Below are 25,897 nucleotides of genomic sequence, written 5' to 3'. Positions count from 1 at the left end.
TGATGCAAATCGTTTATTAAAAAAAACAAAAGTATGGAGAGTGAAGGGGAAAGGAACTATCCCCATCAAGAAGAATGCTGTGCTTTCCCTGGTTCAGACATCCAGCTGCAGCTGTGATGGAGACGGATGTAGTAAGTGGATGAATACCTCGGTCCAACTTTGTGATTTTGTCCATGTTTTGCAAATGAACAGAACAGAAAAGATGAGACTTGGAAGGTGAAAATAAATAAATAAAACAAGTATTCCAGAACTTAATGAATGTGATTTGATTTTTTCTCTCTCTCTCTCTTTTTTTTTTTTTATCCCTTTTCAAACTATTTCATGCATGGTAAAACACTATAAATCCATAAACAAACACACAAACAAGCAGAAAAAGATTGATGCATTATGAATAAATCATCTGCGTGCTGAAACTCAATATTAACTCTTGCCTGGAGGGTTTAGAGGGAGCTTACGACAGATCCATCTTGATGTCTGAGGAACTGACTGGGAGGCAAGTGCTTTAGCAAGTACTTATCTTGGGAACTTAATTACCAAAACAAATGATGATTGTGATGATACACAACGGCAATGATTCTTCATTACTGTTATTATTTTTTTACCTAGGGTTGTACACAGAATGGCTTTTTGTCGTCATCGTCATCATTGTCATCTGCATTAAAACTCCAGGGTAATAAATAAAAGCCATTCAGTTGGTTGATTAGTTGGTTCAGCATTTCACATCTTCATCACTGCTGGGCTCTGAGAAGCTCAAATTTGTTTGATGATGATGGTGATGATGAGTTTCTTGCATTTTCAGCTACATCTCATTAAAGACTACTATTGCTGTGACCTAAACCACCTCATCATTTTTATGCCCATACTGGGATTAAAGCAGGTAATGTTGCTCAGAGACATTATTTTTTTTACTCTGAGTTAAGTAGTTCCTCATCCTGATAGTAGTCTATACATCTTGTAGTCATGAGCAATAAGAAATATAGTTAGAACCTAGAGCTGTGACGATATACTTTTGTCCCGGTTTGACTCGATCCGATTTTTTGGGTGCTGATTCGATTTAAATTGCGGTTCTCAAAATTCCTTAATATTGATTATTTTTGTAGATAAAAAACAAAAGATCTTTTATAAAACTTATTTTTGCTCGTAATTTTTCTTGATTTCAGTTAGGAAAAAACAACCCAGTAGCCAGATCATCATTCTGCTGCTATAATGCCCAAGAAGACAAGTAAAAAGATCAGTAAAAACAATGAAAATGACAAAAAATTTATAGTGGATTATTTTATTTATTAAAAAAAACCAACAATTTTTTTAAAATAGTGAAGAAAAAAATCCAGATTTCCGATTTTTCGATTTGATTTTCCCCACCCCTATTAGAACCCTCAGTTTACTGTAAATCTGAAAAAACTGACCAATTCGGACCGAATCAAAGTTGCTTATTTGTTATATTTCGTAAGCTCCTTCTCCCGGCTCCCCTCCTCCCCCTCCTGCAGCGCGTCCCTGATAGCCACATCCTGCATATAAACAGCGTGTTAGGATGAAAATATAAAATAGCGAAGAAGAAACTCGGAAGGCAAACTAGAAAAGCACTCTGAGAGCGCAAACTGCTGCCACAACCTTTTAAAAATTCCTGAATCCAAAATTAAATCACTTCTTCCTTTTTTTTCCCACATTTCCAACAAATCCTACAAATATAATTAAAATCTATTCACAACTCTTTGACTTATCTTGAGCACAAACAAACAAACACCGATAAAAACATAACCTCCTTGGCGGAGGTAAGAAAAAAGCCTTGGATCACGCAAACAGTAAAACCAGGGGGGGAGGAGCCAAGACACGGCGCCACTTTCACATCTTGCTAGCTCTACAACATTACCTACCTCAGCTTTAAGGCTCTCATGATAATAGAATTTTTTTAGTACGATTATTGTCAGAAAAATAATCACAATGTTACAATTATCACAATTATGTGTTGATTCATTATACAACACCATAAAAATCATGCAGACACTTCTCATTGAGATGTAACTTTAATTTATTTCTGTGTTTTGATGACAAGAAAACAAAATAACATCGCAACAAAGGAAATGAACCAAAATAACCAATTTTGAGCTGATCTCTGATGTTTGTTACCAGAAAATAAATTCTACATATGAACTTCATGTGTCTGTCAGAGAAAACAGATGCGAAAGGCTACAGGGCCTCTACCTGGACGTTTACTATAAACCACATGACAAAATGTGTTTTTCAACATTTTTTTGAGGCTGAGTAGAAAAACATGGAGAATAAAACATCGACATCACTGGAAGCGTTTGACTTCCAGCTGCCCTTTAGCAGAAAAGCTGTTGTTGGAAGCAGAAGTTAGGCTGGAAGAGTGAAAAGAAAGAAATGAACCAGAACACATATCAGAAATAAATGCTGTTTCTTCTAAAGACTGTTGCACTCTAACGACAGAAGATCCGCCATGTTTGATCATCAAAACTATCCAACGTTTTTTGTTTTAGCTCATCCATATGAAGCATCCATATGCTTAACATGTTGAACAGTGTAATCTCAGCCTGAGTCATACGTATCTGCACGCGTTTGGTGCTTGGGCCTAATTAGCTAAACACAAACATAATTTATCCCCAGTTTCTGCACATTTACCTTTATTTGTGGTATAAACTGGGTTTAAATGCTGCAGTTTGTGAAACATAGTAAATATTATTTCTCCTCATGCTGCAACTTTCTCACGGCATGCTGGCAAGGTGACGACAGTGATTTCTTGTTCTTTTTTCATAAACTAAACAAATAAATAAACAAAACTCAAAATGAAAAAAAAAAACGTTTTTTTCTTGAGGGGCAAACAAAAACATTTTTTTTTCTTTTTCTTTTGGCAAGTGGATCTAGTGGGCTCAGGTGCAGCGATGACTGCACTACAGGTAACTGCTTTTGGTACGTTTTCAGGTGTTACACAACCCAAACTGGTTTCTAGCACCTGTCAGACAAAGCCTGTCCTGCAGTTTTAAAGCTCGAAGAGTTCTTACTCCACACACATTCATTCATTCATTTTCTATATAATTTAGGGGTCATGGGGAAGCTGGAGCCTATCCCAGCAGTTAGCAGGCAAGAGGCAAGGTACAACTTGGACAGGTTGTCCATCGCAGGGCACGATACACACACACACTCACACACTATTCAGAAACACCATATTTAAATTAGTGTCACAAACATGCCATATTTTTTCATTCTCTCATATGTCTAGTGCAGCTTGCACAGAACGAAGACAAAGCAGGACAAGTGGTAACACACGTATGTTGTGCAACTTTGTCTTTGTTCCATGTGTGTCGTGCTGATCTGCCGATATGCTTCAGGCATAATCTTTTATGGAAAGTTGCAACATTGAGGAATCTTCACGACTGATTCCTTGTGTCATTTATATGTGAAATGAAATGATTGCGTCATCGACTGGGACGGTGTTTTACACTGTTTAGCTAAACATAAAACTGTCCACCTCTACCAGTCATCGCTAAAAGCTTTTGACAGAGATGCATCAGATCTGTTATTTTAATGTAAATTATGAAAGTGTGTCCTACAAATTACCATAAATTAGCATTAAGTTTATACATTGTCCGTGTCCACTCGTCTCTTGTGCCAAGGAGTGTTATGGAGGGGCAAGATGTACAGAAAAAGATGAGATGGTTGACAGTGACTGAAGATGACAGCTAATGGCGAGAAGACTGTCAGGGCAGCCGGTGTGTCGAAATAACCAGGTGCTGTGATTTCGTTTCTGCCTGGTTAAACAGTGGAATAATTGGTCAAGTTAGCCAGTAATTAGACCGGCTCTGCCACACTGCATCTGAGTCCCAGCAACGTTTCCACCATGCTAATTGGGCTATTTATACCCAAACACATTGACCAGGCTCGCAGGCTTCCCTTCCAATTCGCTTTTCAGCACTTGTTTATTTTTTTTTATGGTGAGTTCTCAGAACACAATGCTGGACTCTCTCTCTCTCTTCTCAACTTCTGTCATCTGCCCTCTGTTTCTTTGTCTGTCCATCTGTCTCTCCTCTCTGTTTTTCTCATCCTCACATGTACACAGCCGCTCCCCCTCTCCCGGGCTTTCTGCTTTGCTTATCAGTGTTATATGAATGACAGCGTCTCTCTGGTCCTCCTGTGAATGTGAGGAGATGGAAGCATGTCAGTCAGTCAGACCTGATTAATAAAGCCAGATGTGGGAAAACAGACACACATTCTTTCTTTAGGAAGTCACATTTTCTTCTTTCTGCCCTAACAGCTCATTTCTAGCCAGAAATGAGCTGCTTCTATGAGAGGCCATCTCCGACTGTAGCTTACTCACACTCCCACCCTCTTTTTGTGTGAAGACTTTTCTCAAGCCTCTGTCAGTCTGTCGCCCGGTATCTCTTGTGTCTGTATTCTCTGTGCCTTTTATTATCCTTATATCTCCCCTTTTCTCTGCTCCTTTTCTTACTCTCCTGTTATATCTTATTATCCTTCCTTCTGTCTCTTATTCTGTCTGTCGTTCTTTCCCTTTCATGCTTACCCTCAAACCCCCATCAGGAGCAAACAAGACTCCTTGACATTCAATTTCTTGCTTGCCACGCACTTCTCTTTTGTATGTGGCTCCCCTCCTTTTCCAGGACTCTTTTTGTGCGAGTTGAATAGGTGGCTGGATGTGGCATTGGACGAATGGCTGGGCGGATGACTGAATGGGGATGAATGAAGAAGGAACCTGGCTGTTTTTTGTTTTGTGTGTGTGTCTGTTTGTGAGTGTCAGCCCCCTGTGCCAAAGCTTCAACAGCAAGGTCATTTTGAAGAGATGTGGGGAGGATTTTTGTCCTTTTTCTTGACAGCAGTTTACTAAAACGGTGGCATCGGCAATGGAAACAAGGGAACAACAGGATGTCTGACTGCTCATAATTGTGCACAATGTGATAAAACAACCAGTAAACAGTTTGATGGCATCATAAAATAGACTGTAATTATGTGCTGGATACTGGAAAAGCATCTTTAAAATTCAATTTTATACTTTTAATTATCCTTGGATCACATTTATATAGCCATAATTGTAACTTTTAATGCAAACGTGTATTACACTGCCTTTAGAAAATTATGATGCAGTAAAAATAACATGATATTGTCCATATTTAGCTGTGAGTTTATTTCACAACCTGACATTTGTACCTTTCTCTTCTCTTACCAGTGTTAATATTGTATGTAGTTACAGTGATATTTTACCATTAGATTACTAATATTTTACCCTCATTCACATTTAAAAACATCTTTTTCAGGCAGTAAATTATTTCTTGCCTTATACATTATTGCTGCCTGTAACTCCATCAAATCAGTTAAGTTCTAGTGATATGAATAAAACACCAAGTCTTGACTGTTATAGTATCGTACCTTTATCATCAGCAGGCATCACAACATGTGTATTTCATGTTATGGGACCACATCACACACCAGCGACTAGATTTCAATACACAGGCCATTTTGAGCTGGGACCATTATTCATTCATAAAAAAAAAAGAGAAAAAGATGGTGAGGTATGACAAGAATCGTCACTGGACAGACTTTTACTAGCTGGAGAGAGCTCAGAGAAGAGATATGATGCAAGACAGATGCTGAATTAGTCATCTTTGGGGGGTGCTAATATGTCAGAATCTTCTTTGATTAATTACAAACTAGATTTTAAACAAATGGCATAAAAAAAAAAAACGTAGCTGTAAACTAGGCTATGGCTAATCAAACTTAGCATGTTGATTAGACTGCGCACAGGTTAAACACTGCCAGTCAGTCAATCCAGTTAGTCAGAAATGACTTCATAATGAGGATGTGTGAAAATGTGGCTGTGTCTTTGTGTTCCTGATTTTGCATGTGTGTTTGTGTGCATGTGTGTGTGTGTTTGCAATGACTCCTGTTGAGAGATAAATGAGTCTGGTTGACATTGTCTGGAACAGGTGGTGAAATCAGCAGGGAAGACATACAGACAACTCCAATGCTCTCTCTCTCTCTCTCTCTCTCTCTCTCTCACACACACACACACACACACACACACACACACACACACTCTGACACTCCCAATTGGACTTCAATGCCTGGCTTGTTTCAGAGTGTTGCCCGTCTGATTGGATAAAGACAGAACAATAGGTTGTCTTTGAATTGCTCCCATATTGAGTGGCTGATGTATTGATTACAGAGGCAGAGAACCCACATTAATCATTCACAGTGTGTTTGATTGACTGACTCATTTTCTTTTATGAGCATTGATGCTATTTATAGGCCTCTGTGTGAATTAGTCAGTTTGTTAACAGTTAATTTCATCCTAAAATAACTCCTATTTCACTGGCATATACAGTAAAAAGGATGATTTATATTTGCTTTACACATGTGTGTGTTTTCAGGTTGGCATCTTGCAAGACTGTGAACATCTCAGGCCAGAACGCTGTGAACATAGTTAAGGTTCCTGGCTACAGGTTGGCAGAGGAGCTTGGAGATTTATGGAAAAGCTCTAGATTGACAGACGGCTCCTTTTGTGTTGCTGGTTTAAGGTTTCAGGCACAAAAAGCCATCTTAGCCGGTATGGATAACTGTTGTCACATCTGGAAACGGTGGTGTATTTAGCGTTCAGAAACTCTTGGAAAATAAATGTAAAGCAGATCATTCACCGTACATTAACATAAAGACATTATTATTATTATTATTATTATTATTATTATTATTATTATTATTATTATTCCTCCTCCTCCTCCTCCTACTACTACTACTACTAATAATAATATATCATAATAGTTCCTTTCTTTAGTATTCCATGCAGATACTATTTAATGCTGTCTTTAAACCAAACATAAAATGCTCCTAGTTAGTTAGTAGTATCTTTATCCTCAGTGATCTGTGAGCTACAGTCTATTAAACCTGTCCAGAAACTACCAGTAGCTCTCAGGGGAAAATGTTTTACATGTGACAGCATGAAGAGACAGCGTTATGCGGTGTCCTGCAGGTGGTGTTGGACAACAGTTTCTGATGAGCACAGCTTTTTGAGATAATTAAGCAAGTTTATTATTTTTTGACTAGAGTGTCAGCCCCTCACAGTAGGACCGAGTGAGCTACCACTTATTCTATAGGCAGATGAAATCCAACAGTATCCTTTTGACCAGAAGTTGTTTAGAACCTCCTTGTAAGACATTACAGGCTGTAGATGAATGTTCCTTTAAAGAAAAAGTAAGCTGTGGCCACTTTTGTTGACCAAACCTCATCAATGCCAACTGGAGCTAAAGCTGAATCACACCCACCACTGGTGCTGGACTGTTTGAAGCAGGACTGAATGCTAATTAGACACTGAAAAGCCAGATGTTAGCAGCTTCCCTTTAGCAGAGAGCTTTAATTTACACATAGCTATCTGCCAAATGTTCTTTCTTTCTTTCTTTCTTTCGTTCCTTCCTTTCTTGTCACTTGTGTTTCCCAGCAGCAGAGAAAGCAGAATGATGGTTTGGCTGGCTTTGCTTTGCCAAGAGGATCTTTGTGGAGATAATGGAAATAAAACTGTGAATTTAAAGCCATCCATGAGCTAAAATATCAGTCTTGTTTTTCATGTATCGCTAAGTTACATGCCTGATAAGGGAAAACTAAGGGAGAGTGAGAAGAAGAGCAAAAAGAAGGAATATGAGACAACAGATACAAAGCCCCAGCAATAACAGAAACCAGACAACCAGATGCTACACACCTGTAACAGAAAGCATCCCATTACCTCTGGAGAAAAACAATGCAGACGATCATCATGAGCACCTATAGAAGACAAACTGAGGAAAAACATGAGTAACAACAACAGCAACAAATAAAAACATAACAGCAACAGCTGGTGATTTTACCTCCAGGGCGACACAGTGACTATATAAGAATGAGGGTAAGCGAGTGTCTGATTATTCAAATGTGACCACGCCTTTCCAAGGATCAGAAGAATGCAAAGAGGCCCAGAAGACCTGTGCAACTAGTAGCCACCACAAACAATGAAACCCAGCCAGCCCACCACAGACGGCAGAGGAAGGCCCAGCCAGATCTCCCATGGCCATGGAGCACAGGCCCCAGAGGGCCAGAGATGACAGCTGCTAGCCCCGCTGGGAAAGCAGAGTGCACGGCCCCCCCATCCCGAGAGCTGACTTCTAATCTATATGTATTAAAGCATCTTCCAAAAGGATATAACCAAACTGGAAAATTAAATTTCTTCTTTGCATTAAATGTCTTGTAAAGTTTGATCATCTAAAGCAAAATCAGATGCCATAAAAAAAGAACAGTTATGTATAGAGGCATGAAAATATGGAATTCTCTACCGAAGAACATTAAATTGACCACTGACCTTAAAAACTTTAAAATATTATTAAGAGACTATTTTTCAAAAGTACAGGTATCTATATATACATAATTATAAGGGTTTGGTGATAGGTATAATAAATACAAACAGTAAACAAATTGATAATGGGGATAGAAGTGTACTTGAAGATTTGTATTATAGATAATTAAATATATAGGTTGATATCCAATTATAAGTAAGCATATTTTTTGTAAATGAATAGTTTACATGATAGGATGTAATATGAATGGACATTACATGCATGTATTTACTTATGTAAAAATGGATGTAAAGAGATGATTTTGAAGATGTAAATACCATGTATTTCAGGATTGAACTGAAATATTTGTGTGCTGTGAAACTTTTTACAAGTTTTTGTTTTGATGTTATAATTGTGCCGGACCCCATGAAGAATAGCTGTAGCTTGCTACAGCTAATGGGGATCCTTAAAAAACTAAGCTAAACTAAAATCTGGTAAAGTCAACATCTTTCGATAGAATTATCAACTTTTTTTTCTTTTTTTTTAATCTAATGTCTCTTTAGAAATTGTTCTCAGAGATTATAGCCATATCGGTGAGGATAATGGTGAGTTAGTGCTGCAACATTTGCATGAAAGTGTTGATACTAGCAGTTTTTTAGGCTTCTGGTGACGTATGGTAAACCACGCGCCGGTGAAGTGTCTCTGAAGTGCTCTACCTACAATCACGCGGCAACACAAGATGCAAAGAAACATGAAAAAGATGGAATGGAAAAATAAGGAAAGAGATAAATGCACATCTTGACCTGAGTATATATTACAGATACAAAGTAGAGACAGAATTCACTGAGCACATTAGTCTCACTCCAGTTTGTTCTCATTTGTGGCTCGAACACATTTAACTTTCACTGACTTTGCACTTCTTTGCTTCTTCTGCTGCACTTCGTCCTTCTCCAGACATTTTGCTTTTAACGCTTATGCCAGATTTTCTTACTGTACTTAAGTTTGGATGTTTTTACTCACTTGGAAGTGACTTTGGGTAAAGCATCTGCTAAATGATAAGAAGTTAAATGTGATGTTTAAGGACGGCACAGAGCAGCATCTCTCGCTGTGATTTTTCTGCTTGAGAGGAGCTTTGACCTGATGAATAGGAACCTGAGCTCTGTGTGCATGTGCCAAACTCATTTAACACTGCTGAAGAGATGATGCAGAATAAAAATGCTATTAATATGCTACTATTTAATTCCACCCAAAGGTATGTTTCCTGTCTGTTTTTAGCCCTTTATTCCATGGCCTGCACTCCACAATGCACTGAACGTCTTGTGTATCTCTCTCCTAATTTGATCATAAATCCACTCATATAGCTAAAAGGGTTTCACACTTTTTGGTTTAAATGCTATCAGGGGGAAATTTGAGTTTAAAACCTTGTTAATACAGTAAACATCTATAAAGATCTAAAATCCATTTGATCCGTAGCGGTGTTTTAGGATGAAAACAAAACAAATTTCCATAATTGCATCACTAATACCCACAGTGGAGAGCATTTTATGATTCATTGAGGAGTTTATCATTCCAGGTTTCATCGTAGAGTTGTTTGGTCTTAATGCTGTTTCACAGACCTGCTCACTGTGACAAGAATTAAACCGGCGAATGGTTTTGCTTTCCACTGGGATGGTTACATTTAAAATGTAAACGTATCTTGGTGTTGCCTTTAGGTGAGATGAAAATATAGTTGCACACTCAAGCAAATAAACGTGAACTTCACATCCAGTCACTTTGATGACAGCCACCATCAGAGAGTGAAAAGTTTGAGGAACTGGTGAACTGTGTGTCTCTGTGGAGACGAGGGGAGGCTGTTCATTATTGGATTTGTTGAAACGTGTGTGTGAGGAGCCATTTTAATTATGTGCTGCTGTGGTTTGGGGTCTTCCCCTCTCTCCTCTGCTCTCGCTTTCTTTCTCTGCTCTGCTCGGTCCAGATGACGTCCCTCCTCCTCGTTATTCCCTTCTTGGCTGTTCCCGTGACAACTCTTCCGTCCGTTAATCGCCGTGGAGACGGACGGAGAGGGATCAAACAAAGAAGGGAGAGCAACTCAAATTGGCTGTACGCTGACCATGTGATCTTTATATCACACTCTCTTCGTGTCTTTTACCTCCTGCTCCATTTGTTCTAGAACTCTTTTTTTTTTCACGTCTCTCCTTTTACCTGTAATGCTTACTTTCTTTTAATCTTTCTTTTTAACATATTTCCTTCTTTCTCTTCCTCACATCAGCACATGAAGCCTCTTCCGTTCGCCTCTGTTCAGTTTTCACTGTTTGTCTTTTTCTGCACAAATCCGCTCAGTTCGTGTTTTTCCGTCTGTTTACCTATCTCTTCATCCTTCTTCCTGTCGTTCTCTCCGTCTTCCTGATGCTTTCTCTCTTGCTCACCCTTTCTTTCTGCTGCTGCAGTATGAGCTCACCAGTTTTCAGCTGCACCAGACTCACCAGAGGTTTGTCTCCAGACTTCTACCTGGCCACTCAGTGCTTAGTTGGTTTTCACTACAAATATTTAGGCTGCTTTCTGCTTATGAGCGTGCTTGTCACAGGATCAGTAACATCTGTGCACGTAGTACAGATGGAAAATAGCCTCTTGGCAACTCCGGAGCATTTACAGCAATGCTCATTAATGTGCAGCGCCTTTGTGAGATAAAGTAGAGCATAATGAATAACTAGTCATTAATAAGTAGCAACATCAAACCTTTTCTTAATTTACCTGAAACTCAGAATTACGGATGCGTCCTTGTTGTTTGTGTTTTTCTGAATAGTGTAATGTAAAAAACTAAGACAAACCAACATGTGTAGTCATCCCGTGACATGGATGTGTACTTACTTTCCTCTGACAAGTAAGTCAACCCTTTAACTCCTAATTAATCATATTTTGTGTTTACAGCTTTTGAGGCCTATCACTTCACCGTATGGTAAAAACTTTCCCTGTTGTATACAAGCTTATATATATATATATATATATATATATATATATATATATATATATATATATATATATATATATATATATATATATATATATATATATATATATATGTATATATATATATATATATATATATATATATATATATATATATATATATATATATATATATATATATATATACATATATATAAACAGGGACCCTTTTATGTCCATCATGTCTTGGGTTGGGTGTCAAAGGGTTGAATTATGTGTTAGCAATAAAGCTACCTGCTTCTGGTCAAGTTTTCATCACTGTAGAAGATCTTTGCTCACTTTTCAGTGGTTGATTATTCAGGAGAGAACGGGACGCCATCAGAACCTTTTCATTCTCTTTTTCACTAGAATCATGGTTTCACCTAACTTTTCTCTCTCTTATGTTCCCATTCCTGGCATCTGTTGTACTGTACTCACTTTCCTTGTTTATTCTCCCACTCACTGATGAGAGTGTGCAGTGAAATATTCAGTCAACACAAAAAAGCTCTCCTTAATTGTTAGATCACACCCATATTCTTATCATTGTAGTAGTGCGCAGACTAGTACAAAGTCGGCCTCCCTGTGCTTATAGCAGAGTGTTGGAGGCACTGCCTTACACAGCTGGTTACCGTGTGAGCCAATGAGCATTCATCCCATGCATTATCATGTATTGATCCAATGTGTGTGCATTAAAGGAGTTGTGTACATGTGTGATTGAGAGCACAGTGGGGGGGAGAGTTTCAGAAGTCACATTAAGTGAATTTTATGTGGGAAATCCACACAAAAAATATCTGTTTTGAAAAGTCAATAAATAGTTCAGTCAAAAAAAAAAAAAAAACAATAAAAAAGTTAATTATATGTGTAGCTTCCTTTGTCTTCCATCCAGGTAGGACGGTAAACCTCACCGCAGACCTCCATTCATTCATTCAATCATAGTCCAATGAAGGGTCGCGGGGAGGTGGAGCCTATCCCAGCAGTCTTTTGGGTGAAAGGCAGGGTACACCCTGGACAGCTTCATCGCAGGGCCATTTGCTCCTCCAGTAAAAGTGTTTACATGTGTTATATGTGTCCGAGTACGATGCACATTGTATGCATGTTGGTTCGATAAACCCTGGTCTTCACTCTTCTGTCTATTACTGTTCTTTTACACTTTTCCAAATACAGTAAATGCTATAAGCTGCTGTCTGAATGACAGAAATCCTTACTAGTGCTTACAGAGCTTTCTACTAATTGTGATGCCATGCATCCAACCACTGAACTGCTACAATAGCTATGAGTTTTCTTCTGCTCTAAGAACACCTCATGTTTAATGGATCGATGAACAAAGATCATCAGCAGTTATTAAAAAATAAGGGATGGGATAAAACTAAGGGTGAACAGTACCTCCAATAATCACAGGAACTGTAAAAATATTATCCTGTTGAACAACTGAAAAAGTATAAAAGTTTAAAGGGTTGTTTACAATTTCAGGATCAAATTGACCTGCCTGATACTGATTTAAAAAAATTAAGTTTTGATCTTTGCAAACATCATAAAATGAAAGGATTTTGTTGTTTTCCATCTTAAAACTGTCCAGACGAATTACCTGAGATTGTTTAATTGCATAAGAGTGTTTATGTTATTTGTTTTTGTTGAGATTTTGTTCTTTAAAATGGAATCCTAAGGTTTGTCCTCTCTTCTGCCCTAATCAGAGACACGATTCAGACACTAAGTCGAAACCTTTCAAAGTAGATGAATGCAAAGGCTTCAAGATCTGCTGCAATCTGACGTCTTTGTTTCTCTACTTAGTTCAAGCTGTAGTAGCAACAATTGGCTCTGATTTTCTATCTCCTAAGTCCCATTGTAATCTGAGCACCCGGTTAATAACTAAAAAAACACATTTTATTATCATAATTATTATTTGGGGCTTCAGCTGAGTTGATGGAAAGCACAATGTGCTTCCAGATGAGTAATTTCCTGGTTAACTGTAATAACAATGACTGTAGCACATCATTAATAATGTGTTAAAACATTTGTTAAAAATTTAATGAGTTGCTAATTAGTCATTCATTAGTGTTAAAGTTTTACACAGAATAGTGACAGTATTTTCTGTGTTATTCTCAGTAAAAGGCCAAGCGCTACCCTGTGCAGACACATTCTCTCTCGGCTGGTAAACAACTGAGCGGTAATCGAGTTCAGACAGCGCTCCGTCTGTGAGGTTCGGCTTCAGCCTGTGCCGAAACTAACTGCTGTCACGGCTGGGATGATAAGAGAGAAAATACACAGCGAGGTTGCCTTAAGCGGAGCGACGGAGCCAAGATGTGGTGATTATTTTAATCTTGCAGTTATTATACAGCAGAGATTTCAAGTAGCAGGAGTCGGAGTGATTTATTTCATTTGCAGCGCTGTGGTAGAGCCAGCATGACCTGTCTGGAGTGAAGATTAAACATGACCTCTCCCGCTGTGGCCATGACTGGGATATTCAGACAGAAAGTACACTGTTTAGCTTTCAAAGCGGTGTAATGACTCTTCTACATCACTTATTTTATCATAATAAAACAAAGATACAGTAACCCATCCATCCATCCATCCATCCATCCATCCATCCATCCATCCATTCATCCATCCATCCATCCATCCATCCATCAATGCATCCATTCATCCATCCATCCGTCCATCCATCCATCCATCCATCCATTCATCCATCCATCCATCAATGCATCCATTCATCCATCCATCCATCCATCCATCCATCCATCCAACGATCCATCCATCCATCCATCCATCCATCAATGCATCCATTCATCCATCCATCCATCCATCCATCCATCCATCCATCCATCCATCTATCCATCCATCCATCCATCCATCCATTCATCCATTCAACCATCCATTCATCCATCCATCCATCCATCCATCCATCCATTCATCCATTCAACCATCCATCCATCCATTCATCCATCCATCCATCCATCCAACGATCCATCCATCCATCCATCCATCAATGCATCCATCCATCCATCAATGCATCCATCCATCCATCCATCTATCCATCCATCAATGCATCCATCCATCCATCCATCAATGCATCTATCTATCCATCAATGCATCCATCCATCCATCCATCCATCCATTCAACCATCCATCCATCCATCTATGCATCCATCCATCCATCCATCCATCCATCCATCCATCCATCCATCCATCCATCCATCCATCTATGCATCCATCCATCCATCCATCCATCCATCCATCCATACATCCATCCTTTGGCCCATCTATGCATTCATACATCTATGCATTGATCTATGCATGCATCCATTCATCCATCCATCCATCTATGCATCCATCCATCCATCCATCCATCCATATGTACATCCATACATACATCTATGCATTGATCTATGTATGCATCCATTCATCCATCCATCCATACATACATATATCTATGCATTGATCTATGCATGCATTCATTAATCTATCCATCCATCTATTCGTCTATCCATCCATCTATCCATCCATCTATGCATCCATCCATCCATCCATCCATCCATATGTACATCCATACATACATCTATGCATTGATCTATGTATGCATCCATTCATCCATCCATCCATACATACATATATCTATGCATTGATCTATGCATGCATTCATTAATCTATCCATCCATCTATTCGTCTATCCGTCCATCTATCCATCCATCTATGCATCCATCCATCCATCCATCCATCCATCCATCCATCCATCATGCAGAATGATTAAACAGCTGTGATTTTAAGTAAGTGTTGCTTTTTGCTTAATAACTTCAGTATATTGTTCTGATGATTAAACTGTCTCTGCACACTTTGAATATTAACTAAAAAAAACTCAGTTTCAGACCCAGTCAGGTTGGATTATACAAATACCATTCACTTCTTATTTGTATGATGCAATTGGAAGGATACTTTCTTTGATCTGTCTTTTTCTTAAGAGGATTTATAGTCTTTGGTGAGCAGAGTCCTCTTACAGCAAGTGAGCAGTTTTATGTTCTGTAGGAATATTAAAGATGAATGAAAAAATCCACCTTAAAAAACTCAACAGGAGTCAGTGTATGTATTTTAGGAAAGGATAAGCAGACATGTTGCAGGTGCCCATATTATAAAAACATTAAGACAGAGCTTTTTTTAATGCATAGTGGATCAGTGTTCAGTCGGCCTGTCAGCTCTGAATATGAGCTTAAAAAACCAGAGGCGGTCATGAGTCTGTCAGCAGGAAGGAGTTGCAGATGACTTTTTCCACATGGTGCCTCTTCAACTGTCAGTACTGTCAATCATCTTGTCACTCTTGTGGCAGGTTGTTCACGAATATCAGAGACCTCACCATGTTATCAGCATTATACACAATAACAAACCCTCCTCTGCCTGTGTCTGTCTTTTGTTTCTGTTGCAGCTCGCTCACCGGTGTTCAGTGCCATGTTTGAGCATGAGATGGAAGAGAGCATGAAGGTGAGTCGACTTCTCTTTCATTGACAAATCTGATGTTTTTTTTTTTTGTTTTGACAGACGATACAGGAAGTGGGTTTTTTATGTCACATTGACTGCAACTCCATTAACACTACCATATGCAGAATCTCATTATGACCATGGCACCTTGTCTGAAATGGTTGTTGTTTATACACAAAATATGATGTCATTGGTATTACTGAAGTAAAAATTCCCAAAAGAATTTCTTTATAAATTGTAAATGTGTTGTGTCTTTACAAAGATGCAGGTAAACTGACCAAAATATGACAATAAGCTTCATTTCAGTGCAGCTGACTGAGTATATGGTAACTTCACTCAAGTTTTTTCATAGATTCAGCCTTGAGTCAATATAATTTTTCCCTTCTCAGTTTTATTTGAATTTCTCTGAAGTCTGATGCAGACCAAACATTGCCTGATAAGTTTTGCCTGCTTCTGCTCTGCACAGCGTACCTTAACCATAACTGAAGAAGAAAACTATTACAAAGACACTTCAAGAATTGCAGTCGCGTTTAGAATTTGCAATCATCTTAAGGCAAAGCAAAATACACGGTCGCTATTAAGTCTCTAACTTTTTATCAAGTTAAATTGAGAACTATAAGCTGAAAGTTGCGGCCAGTGTGTGTTTTGCTTAATGCAAGCAAATTTATTACTGAAAAATGTTCCGGTTGAACAGAATATTTTGCAAAAACCTTTTTATTGCTTCACACTGCCCCTCTTTCTACCTGCACTAACTTTATTTATTTATAAATATGCAGATTTATTACATTTTTGACTTCAGTGTCAGGCTCTGAAACAGTTTAATGCGTTTTAATGCAATTTAAATAAACGCTTAACAACCTGTGTTTACCACCTGTTTATTTAACCCTAAATGCCACTGATTTAAACATGAATACACTCCTCATAGGCATATGTGTGTGACCCAGTAAATTTTTGCATATATCTTACTATTATGTGTGGAATCCATGCCACTAATTTTCTTTGTGTGTTCTCCATGGTGATTGTATGTGGACATGCACTGTCACATATTCATGCTGTAGAGGTGTACATCTCTCTACATGTGGTGTGGGGTTTAGCCTCCCTTTTGGGGACAGTAACACAGCTGAAATTATTAAATGTTGAATTTAAGACTTGTTCAAAGTTGGGTGGAGGTACAGGGTGACACATCTGCTAGTAAGCAGAAAACATCTTCAGGCAATTAATGTAAATCAAATTAATGTCCTCTAAAGTACTGAATATAAAACCGTGTGTGTGTGTATGTGTCTGTGTATGAGAGATGCACAGGGTCCCTGTGCCACATTTGGTTGTTTTCATCTGATAGGAGGTGGTGAGATTGAACCGTGGTGTTTTAGCCCTCATGTCAGCGGAATATTGATGCCTGCACAGCTCAAATGGGGAAATTATAAAGCACAGAGCCAGGAAATGCATCTTAATTGCTGCTTAACTGGGCGTCTTTATCAGAAACAGGGAGAAATGGTGGGCCATGTCCCCATACGATTCAGGGAAAACAGATAGATGAGTTAACACTCCTCTGCAGCACTCTATAGAGGAGAGACAAATGAGCTCATAAAGAAACACTCTAATAGAAGGCTGCTCTGTGTATAGAGGAGAGCTGGAGAAACTGTAACTACAGGGCTGTTGTCTATTTATGAGACACAGATGAGAACTGCTTTTGTATTATCGAAGAATATCCTGTTTTGTTTATTTGTGAGTTTGCTAAGCAAAAAAGTGAGTACACATCGTTGTGTGGTGAGTGGTAGTGGGCAAAATTACAAAAAAAAAAATTGATACCATGACATTCTGTTTTATATTACATTCAAACAACATGTTTCTAAAATACCTTAATAACAATGTGCCTAACATTAATATAGATGTATGTGGCCAAACAATAAGTCAGAGCCTTGGTGATATCCTACCCTTTGCCTGACTTGTACAGCAAAATAAAGCCTCTCCAATGCCATGCTGTTCCTCTGTGGTTTGGCTTTAACCACTTCTGAAGTCTCTCACTGCTTATCTATCTGATCTGAAGTCTGCGTTCCCCTCTGGTTGACATATTACCATAAGGGAACATAAGGGAACATAAATGAGTGTATCCCAGCTGCAAGATAGTTAAAAATGTTTGCAAAGCATGAAATCCAAACATTTTTAATAACTGGAAAAGTAACAGCCATGCTTGTTCAGGATGAGAACTGAATTTAATGCATTATTTACTGCATTTAGTTGGTTTTCCTCCATTATGAGTTTTATATTAATTTGACCAATTGGCTTGTATGAACACAGTTCTAAACGGGACAGATGTGACTTTGTTTTAATGGCATCACAATGAATTGGCTTCATGTCATTATATCTGCAAAGTGCTTTGAGTTGACTTAGTTGAGAATTAGGGCTGTCTGAGTAAAGCTGAATATATAATGCCCCGTAATAAGCTCTTAGACAGGTGCGTGTTGTGTGCATCCATAGCAAACGCCGAACTGCGAAACAGGCCTCCTCCTTTCCAAGTCCATCCTTTTTTAGTGTGATTGTGTTGCTGTCGAGTGGTCAGAGTTAAACAAACACACTAAACTGTTAGTAAACCCCGTCTGACCCTGCTGAAAAGCCACTGGTCACCTTGGTGACGATAAAGCTGTTTGTAATTGGTTTATTGCTGTGTTTTTCCTCTCAACGCCAGTGGAAAAGCTCAGGTTGCCGCCGCTGTGCCTGTGAGCGATGAAGCATCCATATTTTGCGAGCTGCAGGTTCAGACGAGCAATGAATGTAGAGGATTCACTTTGAGGAAAATAGCTAAAAAATACACTAAAATGTAGTGTTGTTGTGTGTTTTTAATGCTCTTCAAGTCTTTTTCTCATTATCTGCTTATTGGAAGTTGGTTTGTGTCATAGCAGGCTGTTCCTGTGTCTGGAAAACAAGGTGATTAAGTTTAGTTCAGGTAGAATTTTTGCAAACTAAAAATATAATGTGCTGCTTGGCATTGTGTTGAAATATTGTTAAAGCCTCGATTTTTTTTCCCTTTCTTTTTCTTTTCATCCCAGTAAACTCTGTATATTCCACTCTCGTGTCCTCTCCAGCCGTTCAGAACCGTGTGGAGATAAATGACGTGGAGCCAGATGTCTTCAAAGAGATGATGCTCTTCATCTACACAGGCAAGGCCCCCAACCTGGACAAGATGGCTGATGACCTGCTGGCTGCAGCTGACAAGGTACACAGTGAGTGTGTGTGCTTGCACCTGTTACAATCAATATTCACACACAAGTCAGTGTGTATTATAATGTAGCCAAAATATAGGAGACACACAGTTCACTAAACACAAGATGGATTTCAGCCCTCTAAACATACAAACTTAAATAAAGCTGTGACAACAAAACTTCAGCTTAACTATAAAAATGTGTAGACACACACCACACACACACACACACGCACACACACACACACACTACATACACACACACACACACACTACATACACGCACACACATGCATGCTTAAAGCTAGAATGTGTCACAAAATCAAAGGTCAATAACAGAAAGATATATCATTAAAATTGTTTCTATTGGTATCAAATCTCTTTAAGGATGCATACACATCAGGTTGGTGCTGTAGACTCGATCTGATTGGGGACTGGGCTCAGTTGTAGGGGGTGTATCTATGCAGACTGAGATCGCTGCACATTGGTCAAAAGAGCCAAACTATTAGAAGAATTTATCAGCATTCCCACCAAAGGTGGCGCTGCAGCAAAAGAGAACAAGACCGATGTAAAGAGAGGAAAACTGTTTCCTCCACTTGGGATCTAAACATGGAGATAATACTGTTGCTGTTTCGGTTTTTTTTATTTTGTCTTATGTGACTATACAGCAGAATATATCCTTAGCTTTCAAAACTGCACTACTGCCTTTGTTTCATAGTGGACAGTGTTTAGGATAAATAACGCCTTAAAAGTAGCTAGCTGTCATGCTTCAGTGTTTCGTCTGGGCAAGCTGTAGATAAAGACATGACGTTCTGACTGAGTCAGAGCTGTGCAGTATAAAAGAACACTGAGATGGTCATACATGCAAGGATAAGCCACATCATTTAATCTGCCTGCGTGACATTACGTAGGTCCCCTGCTGTCCACTACAAAGACTTCTGAACGTTTGCAGCTCACTGCTGCAGGTTTGTATGCAGACTGGTTGGGAATCTGTGCTGTGTGCGTCCTTTCAGTAACGTAATGTAGTTGTTGGATTCAGTTACACTTTATTAGTATTGTTCCAATTCACAACAATCTTCTCAAGGCACTTTTACAGATGTAGTCCAGTTCAGTCCAATGTGTTGTAATCCAGTTATAATCCAGTTAAAACTAATCCATCCCATGATCTGCTTATAGTAACTGTGCTCAAGCCAATTCTTTCAAAAAACGACCTTTGTTGAGAAATTCTGTCCTTCCTGCCTTTCTCTGCATTTTTCTGCTCTTTCCGCCTTGTTTGTTGGATGTTTTTTTTTCCACTTAATTAAATTAATTTCTTTATTTTGAACTGGATATTAACCCAAGCAATCATTGTAAAGACCTCACTCATGAATAGCCACAGTAACCATGAATTCAGCTTTAAAGATCATTTGCAGCAGATCTTTTTGCTCGGATTGAGCTCAATGGATGCTCACTTGCATTGTGTCTTTGAAAGCTGGTAGGATGCCTTGGGGCTCTTTGTTATGTTCCTAAAGCCTTTATTGGAAAGAAAAGACTGTTTTGCATTAGCGGTGACTATGCCAACCATTAATATGTTCTAAAAATCAGCCTGTTAGGAAAAAAACCAGATGACTGAGAACTGCCTCACACAGCTGCAATACTCAGCTCAGTCACAGAGTCTTTATAGCAGTGATCATGTCTGAGACTGCAAAAAGAAAATGTAAATAAAGTGTTTTAAATGTGTTAAAAGGCTTATTTAAAGGTGCGTTCCTGAAAGCGACCTCTGCACAGTGCAGGTAAACATATAGATAAATATGCAAAGGTAAAGATATGTTGTCTTTGCTTCCCCTCTGCAGCTCAGCCTCTGGTGTGTGTGAACATTACAGAAAATCGTTGTGTCTTGCAGAGTTGTAATCAAACTCTGGGATTTTTATTTGTTTTACCTCTCATATGATCGTCTATCTCATCATCACTCCCTCCCCAGTCTGCATAATCATTACTCTTCCTTTCTTCTGCATACTTTTCACTATTTAATTTAAACCTCCTTGTCGCTGCAGCGGAGCAATTCTGTGTTTCTGTATCATTACGCAGTGCAGCAGTAGTTGTTGGTGGCAGCACTGTTTAAGTAATTTAGTTTACCTGCTGTCTCATCGTCTCCCTGTCGTTGACAGTATGCTCTGGAGAGGCTGAAGGTGATGTGCGGGGATGCTCTGTGCACAAATCTGCCTGTGGAGAACGCTGCAGACACCATCATCCATCCAACCAACTCAAGACGCATGCTGTGGACTCCATCGGCTAGTGAGTTACATGCTTACAAACAGAAGGGCATCCATACACATGCAAACATTATTCCCCTTCATATGTGCACGCATGCACTTCTATGCTCAAATTTTTTGGCAAAGAGAGTGTTTTGGTCTCCTGAGGAAATTAAATTTAATCCCTAGATCAGACAATTTTCATGCCATGTCATATGAGTCCACTTAGCAACAAACCTCAGCTGGTCACGTTAATCGTGTTGGAGGCAGTCTCTTTATGTTAGAGGGAACACATCAGCATCAATGACCGCTCCTTATGTCCACCGGGTTGATTGATCTCGTGTTTGGATGTGCATCTTTCTTTCAGACGCCACCTAAACTGCTTATCCTTTCCGCTGTGTTTTCTGTGTTCTCCGTCTCACAGCCAAACACATTTTCCATCCTTTTGTTCATCTCTGTTCTCTCTTCACGCCGTTACCACATCTCCTGGCCTTGTGCCTGCCTGGGCTCCAGCTTCCTCCCTCTTACATCCACTCCCATCTCTCCTCCCTTTTCTCCCCTTTATCCCTCTCCTGTTCTGTGCTTAAGAGCTCATGTGTGCCTAAAGGTGTTCAGTAATGCAGATTTCTGCCCCTAATCCCAGTCATTAATTGTGGTTATGGGCGTTATGACAGTTTAATTTGCGACAGCGTTGTTGTGGTGGTGGGAAAATTGGCCACTGGGGACTCCCGGCCAGCAAAGCATTATCAACCCTCCTCCTGCGGACACAATCGACAGCAACAAGAGCAGCAAAACAAAAATCAATTTAGAGACCGAATATCGAAAAACTTGCGACGCGGAGGAACCAATAATCCTGCCCCCAGTAGTCCCTCAACCTCTTTCCAGACCAGTCTTTACAAGCATCTTACAGCCATTTAGTGGAGACAATAGGAGTTCTTTTTAGCCTCCCTCTGTCTCATTTATTCATCCTCTCCAGGGATGTTGTGAAGAGTAAAGCCACCCAAACTCCCTTTATCTACTTTGTTTATTGAGCTTGCCCACTTTTTTTCAGTCTAACACAAATCTGTAGCCTCAGTAAATTTATAAAATAAATCCCAGGAGGAAAAGCCGACGCGACATGAGTAAAACCAAACGCAGTTTAAAAGCAAACGGAAGCGGTTTTACAGATTTTATCTTCTGAATAAAAGTTCTTCCCAACTTTGTGGTTAGAACTGATGAGTCTTCACAGTTTCCCTTTGTCACCTCTCTGTTTATCTGTCACAGATGCTGTCTTATTCTCCGCTCCGCCTGCACATTCGTCCTCCTTCCCCTCCTGCTGTGACTGCTCTAACCTGCCCTTTCTCTGGCCTGCTGCCTTCGCCGCAGCACTCTGGCCATTACTGTGAGCCAGAGTTCGCTTCTTCCACAGAGAATAGGGTCAAAGGTTGGCTGGAGGTCTGGAGCTGCTGTGTGGAAAGCCAATGAGCGCGCACACACAATAAACACACTGGCGTGCCAAAACTGTACATGCCGAGGCGTAAACACGCACAAGCACACATGCGGTTGTTTATTTACACACAATAAATCCTGAGAAATGTCATTAAAGGCCACACAGCGGTGTGCGTGATAGTGCAGCCCCGCACCCTGAGGGTGTCGAGAGGGTGTCTGCTGGTGTGAGCTGGTGCTGCTGGGAGGTGTTGACCACAACTACACTCATCAGCAGGTAATTATTCAACCTATCTGCACACATGCACTTCATCTAAGAAGAGTGTGAGAAATTCTCTTGTTATTTTTAAGGAAGTTGGCTTTTAATTCAGCTGATAAAGGTATTTAGGAGACCAGACAGATATTTACAAGCCAATAGAAAAGTAGCCGAAGCTCACAAATAGATTTATTTAATTTCTCATTTAGCTATTTTTGTGTGACATTAATTTGTCAGTTAAATTATAAACTCACAGCTTGATTGATGTCGCAGGTCACAGTGATGATACATATAATATATGTCATTGATCAGCAATGCAGGATGTAAACAACATCATGCAGAATAATTCAAAACTTGTTATGCTTTTATTTTTCTGGAGAGTATTATTTGTATGATGTCTGAGAACCTGGTGTCTATAAGTCAAAGGGATTCAAAACGCTGTTAGAAAACCATAAAAGATCTTCATGATTATCAGTAAACAGCCTGCTTTTTCCTTTCTGTGTAAAAGTGTACTTAAATATGATGATCGCTTCTGCAGTTGCTGATTGATTTTCTGTTGATTAACTGATAAAATGAGTAATTATTTTATATAAAAGTTGACATGGTAAAACTATGAATCAGCAGATGTTTTCATAACATGCCCACATATTTATTTCAGTGTTTTCTTTTACTTTTTGAATTGTTCTACTGAAAAAAATGACCTCATGAGTTGAATATGTTCAAAAATATTAAGTAAACAACAGCTCTGCCAGCTGGTGTGACACAACCGTAACTTCTCATAGCTCCACACAGATGGACTCTTTTAATCTCAAAGTCTCTGAAAATTAATAAATTAGTCAAATAAAAAAAATGTGTGTATTTATATGAGTTACTTGCATCTATTTTCCTTCACTTAGCATGGTCTCTTTACTTCCAGTCATGCAGCTGAGATGTGATGGAGACATCAGGTTGGAAGTCCATGGTCATCTCTCATCCATACCTGGTGGCGAAGGCTTATCGCTTGCCGGCCTCGGCCCAGTGCCCCCTCTTAGGGGCCCTAAGAAAACGACTGTAACAAAAGTATTGGTGCGTATCTAATCATGACTAGGGGTGGGAAAATCAAATCAAAAAATCGAATATTGGGATTTTTTGCTTCACAATTTAAAAAAAAAAAAAAAAAAAAAAAAAAAAAAAATAATAATAATAATAAAAAGATTTTTTCAACAACAACAAAAAAACCTATCTTTTTTTAAATAAACAAAAATAATCCATTATAAAATTTTTGTAATTTTTCTTGTTTTCATTAATCTTTTTACTTGTCTTTTTGGGCATTGTAGCAGCAGAATGATGGTCTTGCAATTTAAATCGAATCGGCACCCAGAAAAATCGGAATTGAATCGAATTGAGACAAAAGCATGTTGTCACAGCCCTACTCATCACCCTGCCGAGTCCTCCCGCACAGGTCCCCCCCTTACACACTGATATCACTACGGCAGCTAGGGATACCATAAAGAAGGGGACAACACACTTCTGTAGGACTGAGTGACTTCAGTAAGATCTGAATGGGACTATATATGGACTGAAAGCCCACAGCCTCACATAGTCCATGTCCTTTGTCTAAGACATCTGAACGCTGGAACTTTCTTCTGCAACTAAGTCATGCAAAGAACTGATCCTGAAAGCAAAGAGTCAATGCTGATCTATGAAAACAGTTTCTCTGATGCAGATTTTCCTCGTGCAGTTTCAGCCCAAAAATGTTCTTTTCAGGCCAGTTGTTTAGATATTGAAGTGAAAAGTAAACTCTATGTTTAAATGACTGATTTAATTTTTTTTTTATAGCATAAAATCTGTTGCCCAAAGATCTCCTGTTATCCAATAATTTTTTTTTTTAAAGATGGCAATTTATTTTTGTCATATAATACAACCAGTGGAATTCTGCAAAGTGAGACGTGAAAGGACATCTGAAAGTCAACACACCACATATGTTGTCGTTCCTGGTAAAACTGCTCAAAGTGAATCTGCATCTCTGCTCCGTGTCAGCAGAGTCACAAATGAGGCTGTTTTGTTTGTTTAAACCTCACTGAAAGTGTCAGAGGGTAAAAATAGATTTTATTTGCACATTTGTGCTGGAGGATCTACACAGTGTGAGAGAACAGTGGCAGGGAAGACAGTATGGTGGCTGAGAAGTACAAAACACATTCATTCATCCTCCAAAGGGGGGTATTGTGTGGGCGAGAGGCAGGGCACACCCTGGACAGGTCGCCAGTCCATTGCAGGACACACACAGACAGACAAACAGCCATTCATGCTTAAACTCACTCCTAGGAAGGATTTAGAGCGACCAGTTCACCGAGCATGCATGTCTGTGGACGGTGGGAGGAAGCTGAACTGTATGAAGAGAAGCCACGCAAACACGGAGCCCATGTGCCTGATTGTTTGGCCTGTTTGTTTGTTTTCTTCCTAATGTATTTCCAGATACTGATCATTAAGTTACAGCTTTTTGCACCTTGCTGTTTCAGTTTCAGCCTCATCCTGCTGTGATCAAAGTTTGCTTCCTCTGACTGTGAGGGCTCATATCCAGCTCCGTAGTCTGTGGACTACGGTTACAAGCCTGTTTGACTCGGTCCCTTTAGCCTCGCTCAGAGAAAAGACAGGTTGTAATCACTCCGCAGAGAGACGGACCTCTCTGTCAGACTGTATTTTAACAGGGATTTCTTTGTGTTGACCAAAGTCGTGGCCTTATGGGCTTTGAGGAAGCTCATCCCTGAGCCCTGCAAATCACTCCCTATCAAACACTTAGTCTGGTCACTGATCCCTGGGGATGTTGTGGCTTTGTCGTAGCCTCATCAGTCTCAGGGAGGGCCGTTATTTGCATCATCTCTGAACCAACAGAAATTGACAATAATTAGATAATCTGATTATCTTTACTATTAATTCCTTCTCATAATCAGGTCAGATTAGTGCTTTTCTGCTTGTTTAAAGTTTGCCAGCTGATGGACAAGAACTAGTTGTGTTACGTCATCTTTTCTGTGGTAGT

The 25,897-nt window shown here is 39.3% G+C and overlaps 1 protein-coding gene across 1 annotated transcript in view; it reads left to right on the top strand.

The window, feature by feature from the left end:
- The window catches only part of spop (speckle type BTB/POZ protein), a gene marked incomplete at both ends in the record, with an annotated part of 49,111 nt that extends 25,176 nt beyond the window's left edge, over positions 1–23,935 (top strand). Inside the window, 8 exon segments of the mRNA XM_079253498.1 lie at positions 6,399–6,415; positions 6,417–6,574; positions 15,718–15,773; positions 18,862–18,984; positions 21,117–21,194; positions 21,197–21,243; positions 23,798–23,807; positions 23,810–23,935. Of these exon segments, the coding sequence (XP_079109624.1) occupies positions 6,399–6,415; positions 6,417–6,574; positions 15,718–15,773; positions 18,862–18,984; positions 21,117–21,194; positions 21,197–21,243; positions 23,798–23,807; positions 23,810–23,935 (615 nt within the window).
- Positions 23,936–25,897: the final 1,962 nt, after the last annotated feature.

This window comes from Telmatherina bonti, assembly GCF_933228915.1.
Source record: "Telmatherina bonti genome assembly, chromosome: 14".
Lineage (NCBI taxonomy): Eukaryota > Metazoa > Chordata > Actinopteri > Atheriniformes > Telmatherinidae > Telmatherina > Telmatherina bonti.
Note: the sequence above shows the minus strand (reverse complement) of the source record. Positions and strands in the feature narration are given on the sequence as shown.